Source organism: Serinus canaria, chromosome 20, assembly GCF_022539315.1.
Source record: "Serinus canaria isolate serCan28SL12 chromosome 20, serCan2020, whole genome shotgun sequence".
In the NCBI taxonomy this organism is placed as follows: domain Eukaryota; kingdom Metazoa; phylum Chordata; class Aves; order Passeriformes; family Fringillidae; genus Serinus; species Serinus canaria.
The window spans coordinates 7,080,163-7,096,060 of NC_066333.1; the positions used below are offsets into that span (position 1 = coordinate 7,080,163).

Below are 15,898 nucleotides of genomic sequence, written 5' to 3' on the forward strand. Positions count from 1 at the left end.
ACATGCTTCACCTTAGTTTGTAAATGTGCCCTCTTCATATGCCCATACCTTTAGTTTGGTGTGCACAGAGCTCAAGGCTGTGGGTGGCCCCTCTGGTTAAGTACATATCCAGAGACAATTCCATTTCCATGCTCAGTGAGGTCCAGTGTCACTGACCCTGATCCCTCTGTGCACCTGGCTCTTGTACCTCTGGAGCTCTGAGGGCATCTGAGAAAGAGCTTTCTATTTATGTAGTGTTGATCAAAACCAGTGCCATTTTTGAGCCTCCTGGTGCCTTGATGCTTAACTGTCAGCTGGGAACTGGCACTATGCCCAGCTTGCCACTGTGCAGTCTGTAAAAGCAGACCTCAGACCGCTTTGCTTGTAAAATATTCTACAGCAGATTAAGCTGAAAAATTGTTACATGACTTGGGAGATTGCATGCCTGTGTCCTGGAAATATCTGTGGGTGGAGGGAGCAGTGAAGCCGTGTGGAAAGGGCACTGCGTGTCGACTTGGGACTCAGGCAGTCCTTTTTCCATTTTTATTGATCCATGGCCTTAGGAAGGTAATTTATTCTTTGCTTCTTTATGTGTAAAGCAGGAGATAACACTTACAGCTTTCCTGAGGTGTTTTGGAATATACAATGTGAAAAGGCCTGTTAGTGCTGCATGTTGTGGTCTGATGCACAGATCTTGGTTTTCTTTTTTAGCACTTTTCTTTATAGCACTATCTATTGAGAATTCATAATTCATTCTTTCTAAGTGGGTGCAGTGATCAGAAGCTAAAACCAAAACATAAATATTTTATTGCATGCCAGTTTATATTAGTGAGCACTGTGTTTGTGTATTTTGACTTGCATCAGGTAGAACCTTGATGTGGTGAATGCTGTTCCCTGCAAAACAGTAAACCCCACAGCTTCCCTTATCCAAGATCTGCAAGGAAATGGCTCTCTGTTAACAATTTATGTTGTACAGAGGGAAGCTCCTCCCATGCAAATCCAATTTTGTGGTTACTGTGGTTTAATTATTTATTTTATACCAGACACCACAGACTTCTTTGTACTATGTGCTTTTGTACTGAATTTCTCATTCATAGGGAAAAAAGGAACTGTGGGAATATTGACTGGGATAGCAGAGCTGTTTTCCAGATAAAGTGCACCATAGTACAGTTTGCTTTGTCCTGTCTGCCATGGAAAGCTTTGTGCTCTGGTCACTGCTGCTGTCAAAAACTTGTCAGGGTTTCCAGTGTGAACTCTTTTTATTTGGTTCTCAACTTGCCTATCAGTGAGTTTATGGGTATGAATTTTGCCTGAGAACTGCAATTTTGGGAAAGGTATATTTCTTGTTATAAAACTGCTGAAGTGTTTTGAGCTCCACTGGAAGCAGAGACTGCTGCTGTTCACATATAGGGTACAAGCTATTGAAGTGAAGCATCTAGACATAAAACTGAATTGATACAGCTCAGGTTTTCTAATGATGTTTTGTTAAAACAAATGGGAAAATATTTTTTAAAATGAGTTATTCAAGGAGAGAACTAAACAAATGGCTCTTCAGATGCAATTTAATTGTGGTGTCTTGAGGGACTAATGCAAGGAGACAAAAGCAGTGTCCAGGGGGAGCAAATAATCTGCTGAATGATTCATACGGTTTTACACAAAACATGTGAATGAAAGATGATCACCAACAAGATTTTATTAATGAAAGACTTGAAAGCTTCAAGCGAGGCTTTGCTTTGCTATCTCCTAAATTTTATAGGACAGCTGATACTCTCACTGCAAGCTTCAACAGAAGCTTCCCAGACAGGAATGCCCTGCATGATGAACTCTGCTGAATTCTTTGCTGTGCACTCTCAAGAGAACTTGGTTCAGTTATCTTTGTAGCACCCAGGAGACAGCAGAAATCTTCAACTGATTCCTCCCTGAGCTTTCTCTCCCATGAGCTGATGAAATCCCATTCCTTCAATTTGTCCTCATCCATCCTGTATTAACCCCTAGACCATCTCAGTGGTCCTCTGCTCTCCCAAACACAGTATGTCAAGGCCTCTCTTTTATTGGGAGAGCCCACAACAGAACAAAATATTCTGCAAGTTGCCCCATGAGTGCCAAGGAGACCATCAGAATTCCTTCTGTTGACTTGCTGGTTTTGCTGTTACTAGTGCACTCTAGTGTGTGATTAGACTTTGTCACTGCAGTGACACTCTGCTGAGGTGACACTTGCCTGAAGTGACACGCTGGTGGCTCTCCTGCAGCTCATCCAGCAGAAGGTCCAGGCTCTCTCTTGCAGAGCTCACCTCTCCAGCCAGCCCCAGCCCATGGCTGAACCTCACTTAGAAAAGACAGATGAAAATACTTTTCCTGTTGCTGCTTGTGTATCTGAGCAAATGTGCAAATAGGAGACCTGGGAGCTGCTTTGTCAGCCTGGGCACTTGAGAGAGATCCATCACAGAGTGGTTATTTAGGACATTGAGAAAACCACATCTCCTGCTCTGCCCTTGGGATGCAGGCAGGATTGATCAGTGTGTCTGAGAGAATAGGGAAGTGGGTCTAATGAGCTGGAATATGTCTTGTCCTACAAGGGAGCTGTGCAGCAGGCAGGGGAGCTGTGTGTTATGCAGCCCAGAGTTAATGAGTGAAAATTGGGCTGGCAGAAGCTCTGCTGTTCCTGTGAGGGCTGTGGTTTGAGGAGTGTGCTGCCCTAATTGGGCTGGGCAGAGGGGGGTGATGCTCCTGCTGCCGGCGCTGCCCTTGTTAGGTGTGTGTGTGTATCAGGTTAGCAGGGCCATCACTGAGAGCAGAATACCCAAATCACATTATTATAACTCATTTCTCTTTGCATGTGTTCAGTCTTGACAATGCAAGATGGTGCTTCCTTAGACCAACTCCAGCATGTTTGATTTGAAAAAAATAAGTAACTACCACAAAGAAACAGTAAAATTGCCTGAACAGTAAGCACAGAATCACATTTGTTTTTATCATTCCTAATTGTTCAGATTCCCTAATTTTAGCACTTCTGGGGAAGGTCTGCTGCAGTAGTCTGTGTGTTCTTGTGTCTGTTATCCTGTGCCCCGCTGCTGTGATTGTAATGCATTGTATCACCTCGCTGGCAATGCCAGTTGCTTTGGGGTCATGTCATGGACACATTGGCCTAAGAGCCATCTGCTATTGATACTAAATACATTTGCCTTCCTGTTAGTTGTCCTTAACACCCAGCACATGTTTCCATAGCTGTGGTTGACTTGCTGCAAGAGCTGACTGATATTGATACTCTCCATGAGAGTGAAGAAGGAGCTGAAGTCCTCATAGATGCTCTTGTAAGTAGGAAACCCCAAATTATTTCAGTGCCTCAACATCTGCCTCAGCCCAGCAAGGAACACTAACCATCCTACTGTCTGCAGCTGTGTCTGGGTGTCTTTGCTGCCAGCATTGTGCTGGAGATAGCCAGGAGAAGCCTGTTCTGAACCTGAGACCATGATGGCTGTTTTTGATGAAATGCTAGAGTTTGGGGAGTGGGTGGTTGCACCATTTGCACATTGTTGCACCACTGCTTTTTTTGGAAGGAATGCTGTCATACTGCAAAATTTGTGTAGGCTAGGGGATCTTTTGGTGCAGGGAGGGAGAATGTAGTAATAATATTTATGACTTGGACAGTATCCAATTGAAAACAGGAGCTTTGTTTGCATTTTCCTTCTCTTCTGTTAAAAAAGTGTGACCTGGGTTCACTAATGGAGAGCTCAAGTTTGTTACCCAAAGGACAGTGATGCCTTGTGATCTTTCAATCTCACCTCTTGCACAGGAGACTGGTTGTTTTCTACCCAGTAACTCTTGTTTCAAGCCCAAAAATCTGGGCTTGAACTGGGGCACCTGTCAGTGATGGTTGGAATTTTTCTTAACAAGAAGTAAAAACTTGAAAGTTTTCATGTAGCAGAGCAAATGAACTTTAAGGGTGGAGGAGGGTACAGAGGTACGGATCCCTTTTGGCATAGAGAGTTAACCAACCCAGAAAATTACTCAGGTGGGTAGCAGATGCATTGTTTGGTGTTAAGTGTTCCTTGCACACTTAACCCTCTGAGTGCCTCTTGGCCTCTGTGGGGGTGGATTTTCCCTTTTCCTGCTGTTTCTGCTGGATGCCTCCTGCTCCCCAGCTGCAGAAGAGGAATGAATACAAACCCCTCAGAGAGGTGATGCCCAGCCAAACATGAGTTTTACAGGTCTGTCCTACCTTGGAGCTGGTGAATTGCTGCCTTTGACCATCGCTATGGCTGTGTCTGGTTCTGTAACTATTGTGTTGAATTTGGAAGACAGGAAATTACGGTTTTTCTTTTGTTTGCTTTGTTTGGCTGCTCTGTTTTCTCCTACAATCCTTGTCCAGTCACTATAACATTACCTTCCAGAGGTTAATGACAGTGCCCAGAGCCCAGTTCCTCCAGCTGGCCTCTGGGCTGTTGTTAATTACTCTGCCTCGGTGGGGAGATTGCTGGGTGAAGGAAATGGGAGAGAGGAGCTGCTACAGAAGATGTTTTCTATAAAATATGTGGAGAGGTAGTAAATCAAGTGAAGTTCTTTCTGTTTTCATTGTCACCAGCCCGCTGATAATAGCCATGTTTAGAGGTTTCATTGTCCTGCTTGAAAGAAACAGGTCAGGGCTATCTTGGGAGAAATGTTTAGATATGTGCGTTTTAGATTACTTTTTTTTTAAAGAAAGTAGGTAAAAGGTTGTAGGGTATCTGAAGATTGTTGCATTGTTTTCTGCAGCAGCCCATATATGTGTTTTTTCCACATATTTACTGGGCCCAAAGCTGGTTAAGAGTGTTTGAATTGGTAATGTTATTTTGTTTAACTGTTCCAAGCTCACGTCCACAATGGAAAGTTTGCCAGGGTCAAGCTGGGACTCTTTCCAATTCCTGTTTTAAAGGTGTATTTTAGGTGTGAGCTCTGTGATTCAGGGTCTCCCCCTTGCCTCTCTAGTTTTTCTAAACTCACTGAAGTCACCTTGGTGCATTCATCTTGAGAGAATTTAGCTGCAGGACTTCAGCTGGTAACAGTTCAGCTCTTGGGTTTGGATCTGTGTGTGAGCATTGTTCTGTCAGATTTTGTACCTGTTAGGTGGAAGGTCTAGCAGCAATGTATGCAGGCAGGCAGCAGTGACCAGCTGCTCGCAGAGCTGACAGTTCTCCCATCCACAGTGGTTGTGAGCCTCATGCTTCAGAATTCTGAGGGATTATTAGTGTCTGGCAGAGTGTTTCCTTCATATTCTTCTTTTCATTCTTATTTCCTATCTCTTTATCTTTTCCATGACCCTGGGGATGTAGGTGGAGGGCCAGGTCGTGGCCTTGTTGGTCCAGAATTTAGAGCGCCTGGATGAAAGTGTGAAGGAGGAGGCTGATGGTGTCCACAACACCCTGGGTAAGTGGCTGCTGCACAGCCCCTTGCTTCTTTCTGTGGTTTGTACCAAGGGGTGTGAGTTACCCCTTCCTTTCCCCCCCTCCTCTTTTTCTCTTGGACTGCCAGCACTGCAGTACAGGATTTGGTACAGCTTTTATTCAAGCACAGCTTGGAATCACTTGTCCCTGGAGCCAGAGTTTGTCCTTTTTCCCATGGCTGCATGAAAGGTGTCTCTTCCCAAACCAACTGTGTTGGGAGGTGCAGATACATGGATCACTGCACTGCACCAGAGGCAATCACAGAACTGTTCAGGTTGGTAAAGCTCTCTAAGATCACTGAGTCCAGCTATTAACCCAGCACTTCCAAGGCCACCACTAAACCATGTCCCAAAGTGCCACATCTACACAGCTTGTAAAAACCTCCAGGAAAGTGCTCCACTGTCCATGTATTTACTATGAACATATCTGTGAGCTGTACTTTGTTTCTGTCTTAACAATATATTTAACTTTCAGGTAGTAAAACATTTGCAACTCATGGAAGGACATAACTGCCCCTCTGCTCCCTGATCTTTGCACAGCACAGAACCACTGCAGGGTGGTGCCCCTGCTGGCAGTCACACCATCACCCACTCCTTGCACTCCTTTGGGATTGTAATCTCCCAGGACTGCAAGAATGAGAGAGCCTGGAAACATGAGAATTGTAATTTTTGGTGGGGAGAACCGTCTGTTTTCTGTCTTTCTTCCCAGGAATCGTGGAGAACATGGCAGAGTTCAGGCCAGAGATGTGCACAGAGGCTGCACAGCAGGGCCTCATGCAGTGGCTGCTCAAGAGGCTGAAGGTGAGCTGGTTCCTCACTTTCCTTCTGCAGGCCAGTTAGCACAAAAACTAGGTCAAGAAAAACCAGTTGTGCTTGTGTGTGTTGTAAAAGTTAAGGACAAAAAGTTATAGTTCAGGGTCTGTGTCCTCAGCAGTATTAGTTGAAAGAGACACACTTAGGTTTTGTCTTTATAAATGACTTGCAGTAGAAATTGTCTTTTTTGTCTTTTCATATGATTCATGTATGTTGGATTTCAATGTGTGAGATCTGTAGGACTACGAAAGCTGACCAGTGAGAGGGGACACTAATATTAATCATTTAATGGTTTTTGCTTCCCACATTTCTAACAATTTTTGAGTTTTAAGTGATTGTCTGTGTTTAAATGCTGCTGAGGGTGGCTTTTGCTTTGAACTCGGCTAATTGCCTTTTAAATTAAAAGCTGCTTTTCATACACTGCATCCTTTGACAGCGTGTTACACACTTTAACTCTGTCTTGTGTGAAAAAATGCCTAAAAATTCACTGGAAAATGCTGTAGAAAAAGAATGGATAGTTCAGTCCTCTCACAGAAATAGTAAAGGAAATATAGCAAAGAAATTCTGGCTGTTCTCTAACCTGTCAGTAAGGCATTAGCACTTCCATGCTTAAATGTCTGCATGATTAGAAAGCCTCTGAATTCCAGAAATTCTTCATCAGCTGTGTAAGTGCAGGTACCCCTCTGTGCACTTCACATCCGTGTTAGCAGAAGTAATCTGTAATTTCTCACTACAGGTAGAAACATAATTATGTTCTTTGCTTAAAAAGAAAAAGTGAAGTTAATTTTAGTCTTGGCAGGTAGGTACTGCTGCCTGCCTTGGAATTGCTGTGGCAGCTGAAAGACTGAAAAAAGTGTGAAAGCAAAATAATCCCAGCTAGGATTCCCCTGCTTGGTGCCACAGAACATGAATGCTCAATGGCATTCAAAGCTTGTGCAGGATGTGTCTGTTGGGTTCCCTGGCTGTGTTAATCGCTGGATTTGGGATGTAGGATGAGGCAGGGCTTTTTCTTGCCTGTACAGGGTTGTGGGGAGCTAATGAACCCCTCTCCAGCTGCTTTGGCTCTTGGCAGTGCTTGGTCTTGAATCTCTCTCCCCGACAGATGTGTTTGGGATTAACCCAGGATTGCAGCAGCTGGGTAGAGCTGCTGTGGAATGTCTCTGGGATAAGTTTTAAGATCAGGGTTCTGTCTGAGCAGTGATGAGGACATCTGGCACACAGCACAGAGCATGACTTTCTGTTTCCTGACAACATTTCAGGTCTTATAATTCTATTGTGACTGTCAGAGCTGCATCAGAAGGCTCAGGTGGAAAGCTTGTAGCTCACTTCTGCAAACACAAGCAGGTTTGATGATGTGTGCAGTCTTAGGAGATCAGAATGTTGTTTCCAAGGATTTGCAGGGCAGCAGTTGGTCACCCTGTGGCAGAAGGTGGCAGGGCTGTACAGCACCAAGCTTCCCCTCTCCCTCATGGTCTGCCTGGAGGTGTCACCTGGCTGCTGTAAATGTCATCTTCTGCAGAGTGGTTGAGGATCATTCTACAGAGTGGTTGGGGATCATTTGGAATCAAAAGCTTTATTTTAAAGTCAGTACTTGGTGGTGTTTGGGATCTTCTTGCTTTCTGTGTTTCCATGTGTTGCCTGGTGCTTGCACACCATGCTTTGTTCCTTGGCAGAAGGGTGGGGTGATTAGCCCAGCAGCCCTGCATAGGCAGGACTGTCCACCATGCTGCAGGGAGTTGTGTCTTTGGGGAAAAAACTGGGTGAAAAATGCTATGTTTTAAGCCTAGGACTTCTGTTTTTTCCCTTCTTGAGCAGTGGAGTATAAATAGCTGATAACTGATGGTTTTTAAATTTGTTTTATTTTATGAATCTCTCAGTAAAACAGGTTGCATTATTATCTAATTGGTTAATGTTCAGTCTGTTTCTGTAGATGAAGCAGCTTTGGCAGCATGCAAAAACATTGGATCCAGTTCAGAATCCACTCTAGGGATTTTTTGAGGGGTTCAAATTCAGCCTTTTCATTTTATTATGACTTTTTTAGCATATTTGAGGATGGAGGGAATATCTGAAATGGAAGTTATGTGATTGTGCAGGCAAAACCCATCTCATGTTCTTCTGACTGTGACACTGATCCTCAGAGGAAACTCTGGCAGTTACTGTATGATGTTATTGTGACGTATGTTCTGAAATTCTGGTTTTGCTGACAGGCACGGACTTCCAGAACAGAGATAAGTGCCATGCACCCACTTCACATTGTGGAAAATGTATCACAGGAAAGAGATTCTGTGTGGCAAACAACTGGAGACTGTTCTTAGGGGTTTTGAGCCAACTTGGCCAAACGTACTGATGTAGGACCATGTGAAGAATCACAGTGGACCTTCTACATGTGTGCATGAGCCCACAAGCTCCTCCTATCGCCCCGAACTCAAATTGCTGCTGTCACTGAGGAAAACTGCAGAATTACTGCAGCTGTGTTTTATTTTATGTGCTGCTCATACATTTGGTGATTTAATTACTGTGTTCTTCAAATCAATGAGATGCTGAGGGCCGTGCCCTGATGGGTCTCTTATTCCTTCCACCACAGGCTAAGATGCCTTTTGATGCCAACAAGCTGTACTGCAGTGAGGTGCTGGCGATTCTGCTCCAGAATAATGATGGTGAGCCATGCCTGCCATATCTCTGTCAGTGAGGGCAGAATCCAGGCTTCTCTCAGATCACAGCAGCCCTTTTCTGCCTCCAGCTCTCCTTTGCTGCCTTAACTCTCCTCCATGCGCTCCCTTACCTCCACCCTCTCTTTCTCTGCAGCTTTGGTGCTCTGTCAAGCTGTATTGATTTTGTTTGCTGATGTATCAGTGTTAGATGGCTGTAAAATCTGACAGTTAGCTTCATTTTTCTCTCTCTTTTCCCCCTTCCCCCCACCTCCGTCTAGACAACAGAGAATTGCTTGGGGAGCTGGATGGGATCGATGTGCTGCTTCAGCAGTTATCTGTGAGTAATTCCCACATGCCTTCTCTTCCATCAGGAGACTGCTGGGCTGGGTGGGAGGAATGGAAAATATTTGGGGTGCTGTCCTAGCAGTGCTTCATATTTGGTGAGGCATAGTCCCCAAATACCTTCAATGTGGTGTGTCATCCATGGTCAGTGAGATGAATCCCTTCTGTAAAGATGTTAATGCTGAGGTGCACGGAAGGTAAATGATTACATTATAGTTTCATAGCAAGTTGGAGGTAGGCAGGGTTGGAATTGGTCCATCTTCAGCATGCTCCACTCCAAGCACAGAGCTGGCTGAAGGTACTGTGTTGCTAGCTCACCTCTGTTTCTTCAGGCAGTGCTGCCTGCAGCACCCTCAGGTATGAATTATGTATAAATCTCTGGTAATCAGCTTATCCACCTACTTGAGTGTGAATTTGCCCTTCCCCTTGCAGGCCCTATGTATTATCCTTTAAATCCTGCAGCAGGCTGCTGCACATTTGTGGGTGCACAGTCAGGGCAGCAAAGGGCAGCAGCTGCAGAGGATGCAGCAGTGACCTGTCACTGGCTGACACCTGTCATGTGCTGGAGCTTTTGGTGCAAACTCTTCATGTGTGTTCTGCAACAGCACAGCCCAACATCTGGGGGTAATTTTGCTTTCTTTGTCATTCAGGTGTTTAAACGACACAATCCAAGTACAGCAGAGGAACAGGAAATGATGGAGAACCTGTTTGACTCCCTTTGCTCCTGCCTAATGCTCAGCTCCAACCGTGATCGCTTCCTGAAGGGTGAGGGTCTGCAGCTGATGAACCTGATGCTCAGGTACCTCATGAGCCTTCTGATTTCCTTCCTGCTTTTGATGTGCCAATACATATTCTAGCTAGATATTTGTGGTTTTATTTTAAAACTTGTGTTAGGATATTGGTCTGTCTTCTCCTTCTGGTTTTTTTTCCAGCAGGTAAGTAAGCTGGACTTTCTCAGACATGGAATCTCCACTCTTTGTCTTTAACTTTATTTCCTAAGAACTGAGGTTGCCGCAGTTGCTGCTGGAAAGCGGCAGATCTTTCATCTGGGTGTCTGCCACAGAGAATGCTGTAGGTCAGGTAAACCCTCTGAGGATTTAAATGACCTCTATGAGGACAGGAAAGGACCTTTGGATGTCTATAGGGAAAACCTTTTTCCTTTTGTTCCCCAGTTCAGGCTCCACTGTGTTGTATAGCCTCTGAGCTGTTGAATTTTTGTGGATGCTGATACAAAAATTACTTTTGTGAATGGGGCATAAGTTTGCATTTCTTGTGCTGTGCTTTGTCACACCCTGAACCTCTGGGGCTTCTCTGCTCTCTCTCCACTTTTCCTTGCTGGGCTGGCACTGAGTTGTGTCTGCTGGGCTGTCTGGCTCCCCAGAGCTGCAGGAGGGCACAGTGGGCTCTGTCTGGCTGTCCCCAGAGAGCCAAGCTGTGTGCTGGCGGGTTAGCAAACACCAGCCATGAATGCTGAGCTCCTGCAGCTCAGGGCTGGGGAATGTGTGGCAGCAGGGAACTGAATAAATAACCCAACATGGATTATTCAAATAGGAACACTGGGTTTTCTTGAGGCTAATTAAGGAAAAGCTCCAAAACTAAGAACGGGAGGGAGGCCTCCCTCTGCCTGGAGTCCTAAGCTGCTAAAGCAGCCTTGCAGAACTAATTAGTTGGAGTTCTTGTGCCATGTGGGTGGGATTCAGCATTTGGATTTTTAAGAGCTTTTTACCCAATTTTTGACTCTACTGTTTACCACTCTCTGCACAGGATTCCAGCTGGAAAAATATTACGAGAGGAAAATTTCTCCTTGGCTGCATTTTGCCCCCCATAGTAGTTGCAAAGGGGTTGGGAGGGACAAAGTCTGATAGACAGAGTTTCCAAGGCCTCAGTCTGTGGATTCTACAGTTTGAGTGGGATTGGTAAAGTGACAGTGGAAAAAAAAATAGCAATTTACAGAATTTGTTCTAGAAGCTTCTGTCACTACTGTCCACAGGCATGTACTGTACTGACAGCTGATATTTTATATTTTTTAAACTCTTCTAATCTAGTTGTAGTGCTTAGAAGCTCTCAGAGTTGCTCAGTTTTTCTTGGACAGAGCAACTTAGGTGACCACAATCTGTTGTTGTAAATAGGAAGTGAATGTGGATAGTTGTGATCTGAAACTGTACATCTGTATCTTCTTGATACCTTCCTGATAAACAGCAGAGAGCAGACATGCCTTTCAGTTGTGATTGACCACCTTGCCCACAAACAAGGCAGAGTATTTTTCTCTTCTGTTGGTGTCCTCTGAAGGACGGGGGCAGAGATCTGTTATTTTTTGGTTTTACTTTGGAGGTGGTTAATCACTGTACCGCAGCCTGTGCAAATGAAAGGACAAATAGGCAAAGTTGAAAGTGTATTGACATGATGTGAGATAGATAAGCTGTGTGAGAATAAAGATATCAGGCTTGAATCTCCGTTACTGTCGTAGGGAACACAGCATTCTGTGTCTGGGGCTGCCCGATCCATCCAGCCAAGTCATTCCATTATTGATGGTTGTGCACACACACCTGCAGAGAGCTGCAGCAGCTTTCAATGAGCATTTAATGTGCTCATGATATTCCTACAGATAGTCATGTACTGAGCCTTAAAATGTGTGGCCAACAGCAAAAGGCAACGTTGTATCATGTGAATTTCTCCTGGTTTAACGGGGGTAATGAGCCCAGTGTGGCTCATGTCCATGGCCAGATGGGTCCCAGACTCGTGCTGTGGTCTGGGACTTCAGCTGACCCTGAAGGAATTGGGGCTTCACCAAGCAGGTACATGGGAGGTGAGCAGAGGGTCTGGGAGAAGAGCAGGATGAGAGGGATGAAGCTGATGACAGCAGGAGTGAAGGAGCAAGTTTGGAAGTAGAATGAAAACAGGGCTATATATAATTATTTAATTTACATCTCTACACTAAGGGTGTATTTTATGTCATATCTTTATCAAAACCAAGATGGTTTGTCAAGGTAGCAGCCACCAACAGAAAGCTTAGAAATGTCTCTTAGAATTAAACTAAATTTTCTTTGTCGTTTAGAAAGTACTTCTTAGTGCTCAGTCCCTCAGTCTTGCCTTAGTAACTTATCTGCAATTTAGCCAAAAGAGAGGAAAACAGGCTTGTCCTGTCAGCTCCTGGGGCACTGACAGCCAGTTATTGCTTTGGCTGTAGAGCTGTGTGGGGTTTGAGGAGATGCAGCCCGGGGGATGTGTCACTCCCGGGGGATGTGTCAGGGATATTCTCTGTTGCTCAGGGAAAATGATGTGTGGCTTTCCCAGCTATGAACTGAGGAGCATGTGTGTGCACAGAGACAAATAGAGTCCAGGGAGCTCATGGGGATCTGCAGCTCTTGAGCCACAAAATGTTCTGTCCTGCAGCTATGCTGAGACTTATCTTGACCCTCAATAAAAGCTTTTGTCTCCTGTACAGAAAACAAGGTGAAACCAGACAACTCCATATGGCTCCCCAAAGCTTTTCTGTAGCTATTTCAGGGTAGATTTTTAATGATTTTTAAAATATTTTTATGTTTCCTTGTCCTGCTGTTCCTAATGACCCCTGGAAACATAAGCTGTCTCTTTACTAAATCTTCTGGTTAATTAAACGGAACCATTTTATGCACACTTTCCCAGGAAATCTAGTGTTCTGCTTTTACTGGTATTTTGGAAAGTTAGAGGCTATGTTCTGCTAATGTGGAAAGTACAAACAATGTCAGCACCTCTTTTTTTAAAAAAATAGATGTATCAAAAGAGTTGTCTAAGATGTAAAGGTGTTAAAAGGAGGAAAAGAATGATCAGTGAATAAAGTTGTAATTCAGAGTTTCCATGAACACTGAGGCCCCTCCACATTTGGTGATTCTCATGTTTGCTTGTCTGTGAATTAGTGTTCAGCTAAAAGTTCCCTCAATGAGCACAGATGAGACTAAGATAAACTGCTTGCCCTCTGGCAGAATAAATATTTCAAATAAAATCAACTCCAGACAGTCCAGGCAAGCAGCTATTGATCTCTAAAAGCCTGAACTTAAACCCAATGAATATTCCAGAGCTCAGCCCTGCACAGCCTTCCTAAATGCTGATCAATATGCAATTACTTCCCCTGAAAACATTTCTGGTGTCATCTGGCCTAAGGAGTACTTTATTTTTAGCTCTCTGTAGTGGGGATGTGGGGGCTTTCAAACAACCCTTCTGCATAGCCCCTGGTTGCTGGGGGGAGCTCAGAGTTCAATTCTACACTCTACCCTCCTACCATGGGGTCAGAAGTGCCTGTGGCTGCACTGGGCAGGGTCCCTTCCTTTCAGGCTGGGGTGTTCATGCATAGGTATTTTAGTTTGCCTGTTGTTAGGGGCTCATGAAGCTGGGTCTCTGCAGGGGAGTTGTTTTCCACATCTCTCTGGAGCCTTTGAGGAGCCCCTGCTGATGGACGTGGGGTCTTGGTGGCTCAGTCTGCAGCTGTGCAGGATCAGATGAGACTGGCATGTGCTTGGGGTGAAAGGTGGTGAGGCTTGTGACTGTCCTGTCCCAGAGGGAATGTCCTAGGCTGGCCTTTGGGGACACTGGTGGCTTATGTTCTCCAAGCTCATATTAGCTCCTACTGATACTCACTTGGTCTGGGCTGTATTATTGAGCAGTTTTTCAGTTCAGTTTCAGTTTTCCCCTGGATGGATTATAAATTCCTCTGGTTTGGTTTGTGAGGTACAGGGCAGTTGGAGATAATTTTCAGGGCCATCCTGTGTTACTGGTGTGAGTTACCACCATTGACATTCTGAACTGGCATTAAAGCAGAACAGCCCAGAGTCTGTCAGCCTCCTTCCATTGTGTGGTTCCTGGTGATGGGGTTTCATTAAAACTGACCCAGCTGTGCTCACCAAATGTACTCCTTTATTAAATTAAACTGTTTTTAGATTGAAATCCTGATCTTTTTGGAGATAGTATTTGCCTTTTGTATCCAACCCAGCCCCCCTTCTGTTTTGTAAAGGAGTGAAAAAATATCTTCTTCAGTAGCCAAGAAATAAGTAAATAAAACCATGACAATAAAATACATAAAATGAAATAAAAATAAAAAATACAAAGAAATAAAAGACATTAAAAAAGAAATAACCAAGACAATATTCTCAGCCACAGTTTTGCAAAGAGTTACTATTGATACAATGTTTTGGCTCCTAGGAGAGAAATCTTGCTTAGAGCTTGTGCTCAGACTCTTCATCTTGTCCTTGTCATGTTCCTTTCCTTGTCTCTTTAAAGTAGGGTTTTCCAAAGCTCCTCATGTCCCTGTACAATTTAATTTGCCTCTTCTCACAGAGAGAAGAAGATTTCCCGCAGCAGTGCCCTGAAGGTGCTGGACCACGCCATGATTGGACCAGAGGGCACAGACAACTGTCACAAGTTTGTGGACATCCTTGGGCTGAGAACCATCTTCCCTCTCTTCATGAAATCACCCAAAAAGATAAAGAAAGTTGGAACAACTGAAAAGGAACACGAAGGTGGGTGTGCTCCCAGATCCTTCTAATTGCTATGGAGAATGGACAGCCAGTGTCTGAAAAGTACCTGCAGGGAGGAGGGAAGGGCTCAGCACCCATCTTTGCAGCTTTCAGGTCTGGGTGTCCAGCCTGCTGCTCCTATCACAGCTGGCTGTTGAGGGCACACTTGTCCTGCTTGTTTTGGTATCAGCAGCTCCTGGCAATTCCATTTCATGTGCTGTTAATAAGTTATTTTACTCCTGTAGAGTCTGTTGTTTGAAGCTCTTACTCTGATGCAAAACTCTTTTGAAAAGAGTAATGAGGCAACTACAAATGTCACCTCAAAAGCAGTGTTTTCATGGCTCTGAGCACTGAAGTGTGACTGGATGAACATCAGGCACTGCAGAAATAAACTGCATTGCTTTTGAAGTTGCCTTTTTTTTTCCTTTTTTTAACTCTCTACCCTGGAAAACTGCTTTAACAGAGATCTGCTCTGGAATAAAACTACTCTTACTGTGGGACCTTACACTGAGCTGAGTGGTCAGTCCCTCCTGCTCCTGGTAACACTGCCTTTCCCATTTTGTTGGGAAACAAAATAAACTATGGACTATGTCTTGGAAGAAACTTTAAATACTGCCAGTGATGGTTAAGGTTTTGTGCCAGTTCATTGCTCAGCTCAATTCTACAGAGGGTGAATGTTGTCAAAAGCTGAAGAGGTGTGAGTGGGTCTCACACATGCCTAGGATCCGTCCTGAACTCCTGCAGCAAGCCAAGGGAAAGTGGAAGGAAATAGTAAAAACAAGGAAGCTTGAAACCAAATCCCCTGCTTTGGGACTGTCCTGGCAGCTCAGGTGGGACTCATGTGTCCTGCCAAGGCCAGGAGGGAGGTGCTGTCCCTGCAGAGCCCTCTGGGTGCTGGCTGGGACTGAGCAGCTCCTTTCTCTGGCAGAGCTGCTGAGCTGGGCACAGCTGCTTATTCTCCCTCCTAAGGACAAGGAATGGGCAGTGGCATGGGCTGGGCATGTGTGGCAGTGGCTGCTTTCCTGGCACGGGTGGAGAGCAGGGGCTCACCTGTCACCCAACCCCAGAGCAATTCACACACCTGCTAACAGTTCTGGTCACTTTATCTGCCTTGTGTTGCTTGTCTTGGATAGATAATGGTGAGGGGGAAATTGTGGTCTGGGGTTTATTCAATGGACTTGCAGAGCTAGGTTTGGTTTCTGTAG

General features: G+C 44.7%; 1 protein-coding gene across 1 annotated transcript in view; it reads left to right on the forward strand.

The window, feature by feature from the left end:
• Positions 1-15,898, forward strand: part of CTNNBL1 (catenin beta like 1) — a 47,078-nt gene that overhangs the window by 11,411 nt on the left and 19,769 nt on the right. The window contains exons 5-11 of the mRNA XM_030232553.2: positions 3,193-3,290; positions 5,289-5,382; positions 6,108-6,199; positions 8,796-8,868; positions 9,141-9,199; positions 9,855-10,003; positions 14,515-14,696. Coding sequence (XP_030088413.1) covers positions 3,193-3,290; positions 5,289-5,382; positions 6,108-6,199; positions 8,796-8,868; positions 9,141-9,199; positions 9,855-10,003; positions 14,515-14,696 — 747 coding nt within the window. The remainder of the gene's footprint in view (positions 1-3,192; positions 3,291-5,288; positions 5,383-6,107; positions 6,200-8,795; positions 8,869-9,140; positions 9,200-9,854; positions 10,004-14,514; positions 14,697-15,898) is intronic.